Genomic DNA, 15,944 nt, shown 5'->3' on the forward strand with positions numbered 1-15,944 from the left:
GTGAGGAGAGGCGAGGAGCAGCTCGGAGAATCAAATACAATTTTACATATTTGAAATAGTACAAACAATATGCTGCAGGAAATGAATTAATTCGTTTGTGGAAAACACTTAGGGATCCTTCCCCCTCTCTCCCTCTGCCCTTTCGGCTTTCCCTCGTCTCTTTTTACATCTGCTGTCGCTAAATGAGCAAACAATCACTGAAATGAGCTAATGATTAATAATTCATTCGGTTAAGTGCATCTTTCGCCGTTGAAGCAAAAGGCAGCAGGGAATCATGTCGTGGTGGTCAGTAAATATATCTGCGATCTTATTAAAAAAACAGTATGGGTGATTAATAATTACGTTGTGACCCATTAGTTGCATCTGGAGTGGGAGGCGACATTTTACATGGCACGCTTCTTCTGACAGTTACGTTCCTGATTCTGGTCCAAAGCCTAAGCGACGCCGCATGTCAGTCATCGTGGTGGAATGATCATAAATACCAAACCGCCGGGCCGAGTCACAACTGACTCACCTGCGTGCACGGATACTCTATGCACGTGTGTGGAACGGCAACATGCCTGTGTGATACGGTTTAAACCAGTATGTTACCCATCTGGATAAACTGGTTCACGGTAGGTTAGTCATGACAGTCATGATGCTAAAATGCAGCACTTTTCCACTCTTTTCCTTACTCCAGTTTGCTGCAGTAAATTAATCATGATTTCACACAGAGACGTGTATGTGGGTGTGCTCGTGCATGTTTGCGTGTCCCTGTAACGTACCATGTACGACGTACCACAACTATACCGCTCAAAAAAATAAAGGGAACACTTGAACGACTCAATGTAACTCCAAGTCAATCACACTTCTGTGAAATCATAGTGTCCACTCAGGAAGCAACACAGATTCATTTTCACTTGTTTTAAGGACATGACATCAAAGTTGGATCAGCCTGGAGTTTGTTTTTACACTTTAATTTTGAGTGTGATTACTAATCCAGACCTCCATGGGTTGATACAATTGATTTCCATGGTATTTCATAAGAATATTTCATTCATTTAGATCTAGGATGTGTTTTTTTAAGTGTTCCCTTTATTTTTTTGAGCAGTGTACATTGCATTACTTTGAGAAAAATGTTTGCACATATGTACACACGTGTATGTACACATACAGTACGGTTAAAGCTAAATCAGTTGGTATAAAGATGAGCAGTTGAAGCTCGAGCGGTGTAAGATAGCGAAACATAATTTGATGTCTAAATCAAAAGTTTTTATCTAGTAAAGCACTTTGATACTGTAAGGTGTGAAAGCACTACATTAATTGATCCTTATTAAACAGGTTGATTTTGAATTTGATAACAAATATGGAAAATTCTACTTCTAATTCTCAGTTCTACTACCTCAGTGGTGGAACAAACTCCCAGAAGCAACAAGACTAGCATCATCTATCTCAACCTTCAAGAAACAGGTAAAAACGTTTCTCTTTCAGGACTTTTTACTGCACTGATGCCCCAGATCAGGTTGGCAGCAAGTTAGGCTATGCAGTGTGTGTGTGTGTGTGTGTGTGTACATTTGTGTGTCTCTGTCCAAAAAAAAAACAAAAAAAACCCCTCATTGATTTCCATTGATCATTTTTGTGTGATTTTGTTGTCAGCACATTCAACTGTGTAAAGAGCAAAGTATTTCATAAGAATGTTTCATTCATTTAGATCTAGAATGTGTTTTTTTAAGTGTTCCCTTTATGTTTTTTGAGCAGTGTGCATTACTGACAGTAGAATAAACTGGCTTTATGTGAGTAGATTCTGCTCACCACTCACCCAGAATAATGGTGTATGGATGCAGCCAGGGCATTGCCCGATCCACCGGGAAGGATCCCCAAGGGAGTCCGGATGGCCTCCTCCCAGTCTGATCTCTCAAGTAGACCGTTTATCACCTGATAAGGAGGCACAGCAAAACACCGTTTCCATGAGTTGAACAGGAAGAAGCTGTTTTCCAAGCTGTTGGTTAGAAGCTGTTGCTGAAAGTCGGTTTCGCTGACAAGAACCCGATGGTTGCTGTATCGTATTTAAGATCTCCGCAGTCTTATTATTTTTTAGGAGATTCAAATGTCAGACCATAATGTTCTGCTGTTTGGGTAAAGAAAAACAAAAATTGAAAAATCTCATTGTACTTTGCAAACAACGACTGAGAAATTCTCTTCACCTTAGTGTCTCTTTTTCATAAATTCTCTACTTCTATTTTTCTATTACTTCTTCTTGCTTTAGTAACTGTTAAGTTAATTCAGGGAATCTTCAATCTTTGTAGTTACTGCAAACAGAAAAGACAATTTATATTTCATTATATTTCTTACTCTTCCTCCTTTCCACTATTATCTACTACTGTTGTGTTTTTACTTGAAACTCTGGCACAACAATTTCCTTCGGGATTAATAAAGTTGTTCTCATCTCATCTCATCTCTCAAATTAAGTCAAGTAAAAAGAAACCACAGCCAACGTCTGCAGAGATATGTTTTAGGTACATTAAAACATCGGTGGAGGTGGAAAAAAAAAGTCTAAAGACTGCAACAACAAACAACAACTGAGAATTTAAGTCAAGTAAAAAAAGAAACCACACCCAACGTCTGCAGAGATATATTTTAGGTCCATTAATACATCGGTGGAGGCGGAAAAAAAAGTCTAAAGACTGCAACGACAACTGTGAGCTTAAGTCAAGTATAAAAGAAACCACACCCAACTTCTGCAGATATATTTTAGGTACATTAATGCAACATCGGTGGAGGTGGAAAAAAAGGCTGCAACAGTCTGAAGTGATGAATGTTGTGGAAATGAATTGTAAACCCAACTGAATTTTAACTCTCTTCATGTCTCTTGTTTACTGTTGTTAAGCTTAAATACTGATAATAGGTTACATGCAGTACCTTATATTTGGTTGGTCTTTACCTCAAACAGGAGTCCGTCCCCCGACATGATGACCAGGGCGTCCCACTGTGACAGGTCTGCTTCTCTCACCAACTCTCGGGCGTGATTCTGTCGCTCTGCAAAACACATGTGCGGGCAAAAACTGAAACAGAGATGAAGATCTGTTTCTTCGTAGAGGAAAAGCATTGCTTTTTCCACTTTCAGAGAGAGGTCAAAGGTCATGGTCAATCAGCAGGGAAGTGTTACGGATTCTGAAACAAGAGGGTGAAAAATGAGCAGGTGAAAGCCAGATGGGTTTAGTGGAGCGATACAATTTTTGTTCTATCTTTTTTTTTTTTTTTTTAACTAAAGGTGATCTTGAAAGATCTGATAAGAACGAGATAACCCAGAAGCACTTGCAGTTTCACAGATAAAGCCCGGCTAGTCGTAGATGTTGTTTTTATCCAAACTAGACAACCACCATGCCATTATATCTTCACCTTTATCTGCTAGTCAACCTGATCTTCTTGTGTGTGCTATTGTTTATTCATTATTGTTATTCATTTTCTCCTGACCTCTATTTATATTCTTGGGGGGTGGCAGTAAAAGTGCAAAGGACCCTGTTTCAATTCTGACCTCTCTGTGTGGAGTTTGCATGTTTTCCTCCAAAAGTCCAAAAATATGCACCATAATATGTCTATTATGGCGCATCTACAGGCCACGAAAAAGTCCTTGTACATGAAAACAATTTGTCCACAGGATCTCACTAAAACTGGAGTTGGTATTTATTATATAAGATACACACAACTGTTTATTGCGGCAGAGTTCATTCATAGTTTTTGAACATCGATGAGATTTATTCATCAACTTTTTTTTTTTTAAATCCAGACATTTAACCTCTCCGAGTACAAACCAGTCCAACCTCATCTTCATGTTGCAAGTCACACTGGGTGCGACCAGTAAGGTGTGGCAGTGAACCTAATCCATCCAGACATTTCAGACCTGTGAGATCCAGGGACCTGAAATTAAAAAGCCGCTCTCACATACATCGCCAAAACTGAAAAAGAGCAGCACTAGAGTGCCTCAGCAATACAAGGTAAACAAAAAGTCCGACAGGGATGGATCTAATTTCTAGGTCTCTCATCTTGCCTTTCCTCTCTTTAACTCAGCAGAATGAAGGAATAGAGCCCCTCCTCAAGGGCCCGACCATATCACGTGTCCGTGTCAATGTAGTGATTGCATTCTTAAGGGAAAGCAAAAGAAGGGAGAAAAGAAGGAGACGTGTGAGAAGGAAAGAGCATAAAGAAGTGCAGAAGGGAAGAGGTTAGAGACAGTAGATTGTGACTGATTCATCACGCTCATGCATATCTATGAGCACGTTTCCTGACTGTTCTTACTCTATCCCCCAACCACCTAATTATAAATAAAAAACAGACCATTGCTGGTCTTGCTTTTTATCAGCATGGTAATAATATTTATTATAATATTTCAGTTGCAAAACAAACTTTGCATATACCGAGGGGGATTAACAAGTGAATGTTGGGATCGGGATAATGTAAAACACCTCGAGTTTTCGACACTTTTCTACAATTACTGTTTGTGTTTGTGACTGCTTGTACTCGCCAATCTTCACATAAAAGTTACTCAGACTCAGACTCAAGGTGAATACTTTGGCCATATAGTGTATATATATAGAATATACATATGTGATAGGGAAAAAAAACAATCACTTGTGTTTTGCAATACTTTCTAAAATCAATTCTCTGTTTCTGTCTTTTCTTTCTGAGGTGCAGCCGAGGCATGAATAAACGTGAAATGGAATTTAGCACTGAACCAATCAGCTCTTATTTTGAGAAATATCAAATAGGACTATCAACTTTTACTGCTGCTGACCAATATGATATCATTATGTTTTCATATTTTCACACTGTAGTTGTGCCAGATGAAGATGTGTGTAGAGGAAGTACCATGCAGCCAGTGGTTTTTCTTTATGAGCTACCCCAAGAAAAAAATTGAAATTGTCATTTAACTAAATTGGCAATACCCAAGTGATTATATTATCTCCATCAAGACACCATAAGTCAATGTAACACTCTTCTCTGGAGAGGCAATTTTCAGAGTAAAGTTGAATTAAAGAAAAGGAATCCGACGCCACCTCGGACAGTGGTTGAATTGAAAAAGGCCTTAACATTAAACTGTCCACTCGATGTCTTTAACCATATCTGAGCAGGTAGAAGTTTGAGGTTATAGCTGAAGAAATGTGTTGTAATACATTTGAAAAAGGGTGACTACCACACCATTCCTGCAAACTTGATGTTTCAGCATTAACTGAATCGTCTACTATAATGCTTATATCCTTTCCTTACTATCAATGGAGATCTCTGTATATATATATATATATATATATATACAGAGAAAACTTCTCTGTATATATATATATACTGCTCAAAAAAATAAAGGGAACACTTGAACAACACAATGTAACTCCAAGTCAATCACACTTCTGTGAAATCATAGTGTCCACTCAGGAAGCAACACAGATTCATTTTCACTTGTTTCAAGGACATTACATCAAAGTTGGATCAGCCTGGCGTTTGTTTTTACACTTTCATTTTGAGTGTGATTCCTAATCCAGACCTCCATGGGTTGATACAATTGATTTCCATGGATCATTTTTGTGTGATTTTGTTGTCAGCACATTCAACTGTGTAAAGAGCAAAGTATTTCATAAGAATATTTCATTCATTTAGATCTAGGATGTGTTTTTTAAGTGTTCCCTTTATTTTTTTGAGCAGTATATATATATATATATATATATATGTATATACTGCATAATCTTAGCACACGATTAATGGTGGGAACCATGATAAACAGTGAATGTCTGGAGATGATTTGTGAATAGTATACAAACCTTTTTTTTAACTGGACAATGGTCCGTGTATGGACATAGAATGCAAAGAACATATTTCACAATATCAAATTCAGCTGATATTTGCAATGTTTTTTCCTCATGCGTAGCTGCTAAAGTAATGATCGGTCAAATACGAAAAAGATTCTTCCAACATCTCGAGCCCCTTCTTGCCTTCGCTGCTCAACTTCAAACAGTGCTGTATCATCCCTCACATGAGCAACGGAGAGTGAGGTCTGAGGGGGAGCTTTTCCTTCTGGATATTATTTGCATTGTACAGATGAGATTATAGCACAAGAGGAAGACAAGCCTGTAGCTGCTGTTTAATTAATGCTGTCTGACAGACATCCTTGGATGCCTGAGCAGTGAGGGGACTGCCTGGGAGGAACAGTGTGCCAGCTCTGCTGCCAGAAAGACACGTGCACCGCCGCACTGCAAAACACACAAAACACTAACTGCCTTTGCTGGACTCCTCCCAGCGCTGCAGTCACCCTGCATCTATTCTCCCCTGGACGCAGTGATGACTCCGTCCGATATCGTCAGTATCTTTATACAAGACCGGCAATGGACCTATAAATCCACAGTGAATAAACAACCAAGTGTTACGCTACACTGAAATTAAAAAAAAAAAAAAAGCCTGATAGATTTTTTTTTTCTTTTCCAATATGAAGCTGCTCTCTTGTGGTCAGGTGTCTGAAGGGAAGACTGATTAGATTAGAATACAATTTAGAAAGTTTAGCAAATAAAATTACATGACAAACATGATCAAATTTGCCCTGCAGCAGCTGAAGACAGGGAGCATCTGCACCCAACACTTGAGTCAACATGAAAAAGATTAATAATGTAAATAGATCTAAAACTGCTTTTTTTAAGTCAAATTGTGAGGTCAATTAGGATTGCTGAGAAATTTCCAGACGGCATGCCGAAAAATAAATTACTCTCTTCTACATTTCAGGGTTAAATCTAGCGATTTGACTGAAAGATTCATTTCAGAAGTCTATGAGTTGTACAGATAGAATCCAAATTTCCCTGCTGGTGGTCATGCTTTTTTTCATTGTGGTAGATTTTCGGGATTAAAATCAACTCCAGTATTAACTTGTCAAAAAGTGCGGCTGTAAAATCAGAAAGAGCTCTTTTTTTCCTTGCGCTTTCCTGTCATTCCTCCTCACTGTGTCTCTCTTTTCGTCTGGCTTCTCTGCGCCCTTTGCGCCTCTCATTGCGATGAAAGACATTTTTATCTGTTATCTGACACTCTAGTGATTTATGTTCACTCCCAGACTCCGTGTGGAAATCAAAATGACAGACGAGGGAAAGAGTCCACCCAAATGATCAGGCTGAGAGCATCCAGCACATCTGCTGACACATCTGTCCCGCTACAGTGTGGGACAGTCAAACATGTAATTCTACACTGTATAATCATAACTGCCCAGTATAGATTATATGGACATTTAGGGAACACAAGATTTAAATCAAATCATGGCAAAAGGGGATTGTGTGCGTGTGTTTCTCATGCGCATGTCTTTATCCATATGTATGTCTATCCATGTGTACACATGTTTATTACATAACAGCTTTGCATGCATAGGGGTCAGGGGCGGTTGATCAGCATGGTGTTGCTGACAGTAAGAAAACACAAGGAGATTAAAATGAGAGGAGATGTTCTTGGACCGGGGAATCAAAAGGAGTATTGATTGTTGGAGTTTTGTGTATAAGTGAGGGTTTGACAGTGAAAGCGTGATTACATAATGTGTCAATGTGCTCGTGCTAAATAAGATCAGCAGCGATTACACCGACGTTACAAAAAAAACTGTAGATTTTTGTTTGCTTGATGCTTAATGACCAACAACTAGACGTTGCCATTTCTTGAAAGTTGGTCTGCGGGCCACTCTTCACTGACCCATGCTCTAACCCAACTCCTCCGAATTTCACACATTAATGCCTATTGGATCATTTCCCCATCCTGGTGGTAGACAGAAATTCAAACCAAAGTATAAAAAAAAGCAAGATGCATGTGATGGCTTCAAACAACATCGAGTATTACAATGATATGTTTTTCATTATTTAGTAGTACTTTTTCCAGCTTGTGGATGCCTGAAAATCGGGGTTATAATATAGGAAAAATACTCAGAGCTTCATCAAGGCGAAATCCACCAGTTCACTCATCTGCCAGCGTGGACTGAAGCAGACAGATTCACCAGTATATACCATTTATCTCATTGTGTACACTACGCTACACTATGGTCATTTGGCAGAAGCTTTTATCCAAAGCGACTTACAAGAAGTACAATTCAGATCAATTCATCTCAGAACCTTATATATACATACATTCATTTCATGTTTTTTTTTTTTTTTTTTTTTTTTTTGGGGGGGGGGGCTAAGTGGGAATAGTAGGGTAGTGCTTGGTGAAGAGGTATGTTTTCAGCTCTCGTCGAAAGATGGGCAGTGACCCCGCTGTTCTGACGTTTTTCGGGATTTCATTCCACCACTGAGGAACCGAGACCAAGAAAAGCCGAGACCGGTTCGATCAGCAGCCGGGGGCTCTGAGCGATGGGGTGGACGGTTGCCCAGAGGTGGCAGATCGGAGGGGACGGGTAGGGACATGTGGCTTGACCGTAACCTCTCCAGGTTACGGTAAGACGGCGCTGTCCCATTCACTGCCCGGTAGGCGAGCACCAGGGACTTGAACTTGATGCGGGTGGCTAACGGGAGCCAGTATAGGGACATAATCACCCTCAGGGATCTCGAGTACGCGGATGACACCACGCTGTTCAGTGAGATCGCTGACCAGCTTCGTGAAGCCCTCCGTGTTTTTGATGAGGAGTCCAGGAAACTCGGCCTGAAGATAAGCTGGCCAAAAACCGAGCTTATGCATATAGGAGAGGGACCCGATCCACCGCCACTCCTCTTCGACGGCACCCCTGTCCACTTTGTCGCTACCTTCAAGTACCTCGGCTCAACCCTGTCAAACACCGGAGATCTCAAAGTTGAGATTGACCGGCGCCGTGCCCTTGCGACGTCAGTCATGCAGTCCCTGTGGAGACCATTGTGGCGCCACCGGGACATATCCCGGGTGACAAAGCTCCGGGTCTACAATGCCTCAGTCGTCTCTGTCCTACTCTATGGCTCCGAAACCTGGCCGCTGAACAACACGCTGGCAGCCAGGCTTGATGGATTTGACTCCTGGGCCCTGAGGACATTAGAAGGCATCAGCTGGACCCAGCATGTCACCAACAAGACCCTAAGGGATCGAACCCGGCAGCCTCCAGCATCTCGCCTCGCAGCAATGCGGCGAGTTTGATGGTATGGCCACATCATCCGCTTGCCTGCCGAACATCCAACAAGCTCCATCTTGGCCTTTAATCCCCAGCCAGCCGGATGGAGAAGACCAAGAGGTGCCCCCCGCACCCGCTGGCTTGATGTTGTACCCCAGGACCTCAGGGCCTGCGGTGTGAGCCTGGCACAGGCACGGCAACTTGCCAACGACAGACCCCAATGGAGAAACCTGGTAGCCACGGTTGGCTCTGCGCATCTCGTGCAAGAGGACAAACTAACTACTATAGGGACATAAGAAGGGGAGTTGTGCGCGAGAATTTGGGACGGTTGAACACCAGGCGGGCTGCCACTTTCTGAATAAGCTCCAGAGGTGGTCACCGCTGATGGTCACCGCTGGGGCACCAGCAGGGAGGGAGTTGCAGTAGTCCGAACGAGGGATGACTAGAGCCTGGATATGTAGTACACTCACCCGTGATGTAAAGTGTGTGTGGAACCCCAGCCTCACTGAGCATCCTCTGGATATGGTTGTTGTAGAGACTGAGTGCCTGTCCTTTCCCGCTCTGCGGATTCACCAGTAACATCATGCGGCACGGACGAGACAGCACACTCATCAACACCCCTGCAGAAAAAGGAACGATCATGGTCAACCGATTTGAAAACAGGGAGTACAGTCAGTTGCTCATATTATCTGGTAAGCCTGACATTTAGGCTTTTCAATCTTCACACGCAGCAATTTCAAGTGAGCACAAGCAATTCATATCTAATTCTACTTTGTAATACTTAACACTTAATGTTTCGGACAACGATAGTAAATGCATGATGGTCACAAACACAGCAAAATTGACCTAGAGTGTTACATTCAAAACATTGGTTTCTTATCAACTGAGACCACATTTATTTGTCTTTTTTCCACAAATTTTTGGGTCATTTCATGCCTCGGGTATGGCCGTCAGGGTGGAATGAGGCAGGAAGCGTGGCGAGAGCAGGACATGCAGTACGGCGTGAAGCTGCGACAAAATTCTTAGAGACCTTGACTTAGATGGTTTTCAACTAGACCAGGTCACTCCGAATATACTATATGTATATGTCGCTCTTTTTTTTTTTTAACTTGTCCTACAACACTAAAGAGATAACATTTATCTAATTTTTTATTACATTTTGCAATAGCTTTTGTTTTTGTGTTCCAAGAAATAATTTTAACATCACTCTTTTTAATTATTTTTTATGAACAGCTGCAAACTGTCTGCAAGATAAACAAGAAAAATCTGCAAGAAAAATGACACTGAAAATGTGACAAAAAAAAACTGGCGATGTATTAGCTCAACCATCATAGCACCAGTCGCATTTGGTAGATTTACAATTGTAAGGATGAAATGATGTCGTTTTTAAACTTCTTATTAACAATATTCAAACTCTTTTTAACCTTCCTCCTGTGTTAGTTTTCTGGTAGCATCCCCGGTGTTAACGGGTCGGTTTCGACCCGTGTCTTAAATCAGCTTTAAAATACACTAAAAATAAAAACTTAAATTCCAATTCTTTTTCTCATCTCTTGTTTACCTTGTTAGGCTTCCTTATCCATGAAAATATTGGATTTAAAATTTTTTGTTGTGGTTCTCTGGGCCTTTTTATTGTTATTAGTATACTTCTCGATTTCAATAAAAAACAGAAAAATTAACCTCAAGAGAACACTGTAAATAAATTAAAGGATGTTGTGTTACCAGAATATTGGTAAGGGGTATAGAACACATCTCTGAAATGAATTTGTTGATTTATTTTTTTCATTTAAAAATTTTTAACTATAGTAACATCTATGGTGTTATGGGTCATTTTCGACCCATATATATTTTCTTCAAGAAAATGGAAAGAAACAAAAAAATGTCAGCAATAGGACTTTAAAATGAACACACTGAAACACAGGACAGGTCATAACACAAAATATCATTGTCCATCTTCTGGTCATACGCTGGCAAGTGAAGGTGGCTGTCAGCTCGTCCAGGTTGTCCACTCCTCCTTTGTTTTCATTATAGTCAAGGATAATTGTGGGCTTTTTATCACTTCCTGATGACTCAGCTGCAGCTTTATGAAGAGTAGACAGAAGTATCACATTCTGTCTTCTTTTTGGACAATATGAGACAACAGTGGTGGTGTCTGTAAAAGCAAACTTGGAGGAAAGTGGAACCCTGTCTTTCACTGCACGATTTCAGCAGGCAACTCAGGTTTATTTTTCTTCACTGTGCCCACCATGGTAAGTTCTCTCTTGAGGAGTTCTTGTCCAAAGTCCTAGGTTGTAAAAAAATTGTCACAAGTGATATTGTGACCCTGCAGTCCAGTGGTCATGTCAAGGACGTGACTGGACATGCTCATCTTTGTTTGTTTTGATTTTTTGGAGCAATCCTGGACAAATGAGCATCCCCAGGAGCTCACATGATTGGGGGAGGAGGTGGCTGCCATCGTGTTGGCTGACAATGCATTTATGATTTAAATTTTGGCTATAATTATTGCTTTGTAATCTTATTTTTATACCCGGGTCGAAACCGACCCTAACACTACAAAGGACATAATTTTAACTAGAGCATTTTATAATGCAGTGAAAAAAAATGTTTTTGTTGAATTTTGTTGAAAGCAAGGTTCCTGACAAAGTCAAGAAGCCTTGATGCAATAGAAACATTTAAAAACTAAAACGGGTCGCTGGCGACCCTAACACAAGAGGAGGAAGAAGGTTTACAGTGTTACAGATATACAGCAGGGGGCTAAAAAGCAGAGGAACTGGAAGCAGCTGGTTTTGGCCTTCTGTTTCACTGGATGGGAAGCGATGCAAATTAACAACTCCTTACATTTCTAAAATATTCAATTCTGTTCTATGTAAGACCATAGGAGGAAAATGAGATCTAAATGTAGATGTGACATAAATCAGAAAAGACAATCAGAAAGCTTCTCTGTTGAAGATGGTTGGTATTTCAAAAAGATGATTGAAAGGTTGTATCTCTAAGATTTAAGCAAATTACACCACTTATCTCATAGCTTTACATCCAGATGTTGCATACAAAAATCCCAAAGCAGGGCCCATTATCTTTTTCCTTTAAAATATGATTTTAAAAACGCATTGGAGCGTAGAAAACTGCCTTATTCAGTGATTTTCTTCACATGGCATAACTGGAATACTGTTTCAGGTAAGAACACAGACTGATCTCTGTTTTTGAAAAACAGCAAGTTCCACAGGGACTGTTTCTTATGTTATCCTTGTCTTGGTACACACATAAAACAAACAATTTCAGACAACAGTCAGAGAGCAGAAACCCAACTGTGTTATTCCTCTTGAGGAGTGATCTCATTTTGTGCAGTCTACTGGATTTTTTTTCCTAAAGATTAGAACAATCAGTATGAAGGGATCAAGCCATTCAAACAAGTCTGACAGTTGATGTATGACTAATGTATGTTTGGAACAACTGAAATGCGGATCCTCTCGGGGAAAAAACATCTAAAACCTAATGGCATTCTTTGGTTTAATGGATGCTGCATTTGTGTTGGAGCCACAGGAAGAGAATGTGGTGAAACAGGTAAGAGCGTAAGCCACACTTTAATGTGTCAGTCACTGGAGTTTTACCTAATGCAAATGAATCCGTCCGACTGGTTTTCTATTCTCTCGTAATCCTCATTGCTACTATCAACTTACTTCTTGGTTTAACCTTCCGTCAGGTATCTTAATGCTTTAAACGTGAACTGCTGGGTGGCTTATGTCAGAAAGTGCAAACCTGATAGCTGCTATTCTTCTATAGGAGCCAGCTGCGCTTTGTATCAGAAAGAGAAAGAGGTGCTAAGACACTAAAAATCAAATATGAATATGTGTAGATAAGAGCTCTGGTTTGTCTTGAGTACAATTTTGTATTCATTCTGTATCTCCTAGCACCATGTGGGTGCCAGGAAATTACAATGAACAAGGATTCTTAAACAGGCATGTGCAAACACAGGCTGATAAAGCCAGGATTTAATGATACAATATTTATATTGGTGCTATAAATGGTGTTCAAATGGAATGCAGGGAGTTTCCCATACATCAGCCTCCAACCCTGGCAGTCATATACGGAAAACTCCCCACAGTCCATTTGAACTGAAGAAGCCTTTCGGATGAGAGGTAAAAGGTATTCAAGGAATGAAATTCAAGGGCAGTTGCCCTTAAAAGATTTTGGCAAGGAATAACCTATAAGGTCATTTTCGTCTAAAGATTGGAGGACACGATGTCTACGGTTTTCTAGAAATCATTTAAAATGTAGACTCATCAGACCATAGCAGACATTGCATAGGTTGATCTCAGATGAGCTCGGCCCAGTACTACATATAGCTTCCGCTTTGCATTGTAATTTTAACTTACACTTATAGATGTAGCACTATAATCCGCTAACTGTGGTTCGCTGATTGCTCCTGAGCCAACGAGATAATATCTTTTAAAAATGATGTTGTTTTTAATGCAGTGCTTCCCAAGGGATCGAAGCTCAATGCACTCAATGGTAGTTTACAGTCTTTCCACTTGCTTGCAGAGATTTCTTTTGATTCTCGAAATATTTTGATAGTACGATGGACTGCATCTGAAGTTGCAATTGAAGAACCTTGTTTTTTCAAATGTTCAACAATTTGTTTGCAAAATGACGACTGTATCCTCAGGGTATGCCCCAATCATGACCCTCACTTGTTTAACCCTCTAAACCCGTGGAAAGCTCAACATTGTTTTATTTGAGCATTTCTATACTTAAGCAGTCTTTACGGAAGTCTTTCGGGACAATAATGGTTATCAGTTTGGGGTAGCACAGGTGGCACAATGGTTAGCGCTCCCGCGTCAGGGGAACTCTGGTTTGATTGCCACTGGAGGTCTTTCTGTGTGAAGTTTGCATGTTTTCCCCGTGTCTACGCGGCTTTCCTCCAGGGTTTTGGTTTCCTCTTGCAGTCTAAAACTACGCAGGAGGTTAATTGGAAAAATTGCCCAGATCTGTGAATGACAGCTTGTCTCTCACGGTTTGCCCTTCCTCTTTCCCAATCACAGCTCGGATAGGCTCCAGCATCTCCACAAACCTACCTATCTGTAGTTTAAGTAGTAAATAATAGATCGATGGTTATCAGTTTGATCACTGGCTGTATAGTCTTTGTTATGTATTCATTTGTATACTGGCCAAAAAGTATTTTCAAGTCATTATAATCAGTTTCTATCAATGTTTTACATGAAATGCAGACTTCATTGAAATAAGGGTTTGCAACAGATGAGTTACTCAGTGACAACAAAAGATCCTATTTTCAGTTTAGTTTATGTTTTCATTTTTATTATGGCAAGCCAATTTATTGCAATTTATTGTGTTTGACATGCTTGCGATGTTCTTATTTACACTTGACAATCGGCCTTACTAACTAAATAAGGACCTTATTAACTACATACTTGTGTTCGTGTTGATGGACTGTTTGAAGATCAAATCTCAAATCCCCTCTCTGACAGCCACATCTGGACTATTCCCCTCCCTCTGTAGGATGACTATTTCTTCAGAGTAAAGATATCATAACTCCTGCCAAAGTAACAAAAATGAACAAAAGTAAAAGTAAAGTAAAAATAAAAGAAACAAAACTAGCCTCATGAATCAGCTGCCATGACAGCACGCACTGAAGGCCCTGACCTCTGTCTTTCTTTGAGCCCCGACATCCCTGTGGACCTTGTTGGCAAGATCCAATCCCATGCCATTTCCTATGTGCCTCCCCTCCCTTCTAAAAACATTCCTGAGGGCACTATCTATCTGTATGTCTCTGTCCGTCCATGCTTGGGGTTTCCTCCTCTATCATTAGCTTAGATGCAATGTTGTGGTGGCACAGAGCCCAAGTGTGACACACCAAAACTCAAATAAAACACAATGCAAACATGATACGATCTTTGCTTTGCTTTGCTCCTCCCCCGACGTGTAATTACATCACTGACCATTCGAAGGATTCTGAGATGAGTGAACAGAACAGGATGTTATCGTTCCTAAAAAAGACTGGTTCCTTGTAACAGCAGATAAAGGCGTCTGGTTTATTTTTATGGGTATAACCCCGATTGCTCGGGTGATGATATATATTCTTACTGGTGAACCTTTATAGTTTGGTCATTTGATAAAAATCTGTTATCATAATATCTGATTAAAATACCAAACTGCTTTTGAAAAGAATCAATTATAGAACATCATTCAATTGCTGCCTTAAATAAAGTAATAAAAATTGATGGCACGGCTGTTTTGACCAACTTATGATTAATGATTTCAGCAGTCCAAAACTAACCCCCCCTAACCTCCCATACGCCTAAATATACATATATACACACACACACACACACATATATATATATATATATATATATGTATAATGTAATAACAGCAAAACTACAGCAATAAAACACAGTTCTGCATCTCAACTACGTTTACTTGATCTGTGATTACAGCCGTCTCATCTGTTCAATTTAAACCAAACCCTGGGAACTGTCCCAGATCTTAATGGAATAATCACTAGTGAGGTATTCAGCATAGGAAATAACAACCTAAATGAAAGGGAAAAACCCAAGAGCCGGAAAAAATACATTTTCCGCCAAGGTTCCTTATAATAGCTATCTGGGTGCATACAGGGTCTGAGAATAGACAGCTTTTAGCTTTGCCTGTCAAGTCTTCACAACTGCCTTAACTGAATACTGAGATAAAGGTTACATAAAAACATGCTTGTTAATGTACAGATATTATGTGCAAAAAAACATTTTTTGCGATCCTAAAGAAAGACTTTTTTCTCTATGATAATAAAATCTATGATTCTGAGACCTTTATAATTGGCTAAAAAAGGGAAGACTGCGAACGGTAACTCAGCATATTGTATTCATGCCCTTTCATG

The 15,944-nt window shown here is 40.1% G+C and overlaps 1 protein-coding gene across 1 annotated transcript in view; it reads right to left on the reverse strand.

Annotated features, from left to right (window-relative positions):
* LOC147228133 (sphingosine kinase 1-like) overlaps window positions 1–15,944 on the reverse strand; it is a 39,264-nt gene that overhangs the window by 6,788 nt on the left and 16,532 nt on the right. Inside the window, exons 2-4 of the mRNA XM_086156104.1 lie at window positions 9,529–9,678; window positions 2,921–3,015; window positions 1,799–1,914 (exon numbers count right to left, since the gene is read on the reverse strand). Coding sequence (XP_086012230.1) covers window positions 1,799–1,914; window positions 2,921–3,015; window positions 9,529–9,678 — 361 coding nt within the window. The remainder of the gene's footprint in view (window positions 1–1,798; window positions 1,915–2,920; window positions 3,016–9,528; window positions 9,679–15,944) is intronic.

Source organism: Fistularia commersonii, chromosome 12, assembly GCF_037954325.1.
Source record: "Fistularia commersonii isolate RoL2024-O1a breed Wild chromosome 12, RoL_Fcom_v1.0, whole genome shotgun sequence".
Taxonomy (NCBI): domain Eukaryota; kingdom Metazoa; phylum Chordata; class Actinopteri; order Syngnathiformes; family Fistulariidae; genus Fistularia; species Fistularia commersonii.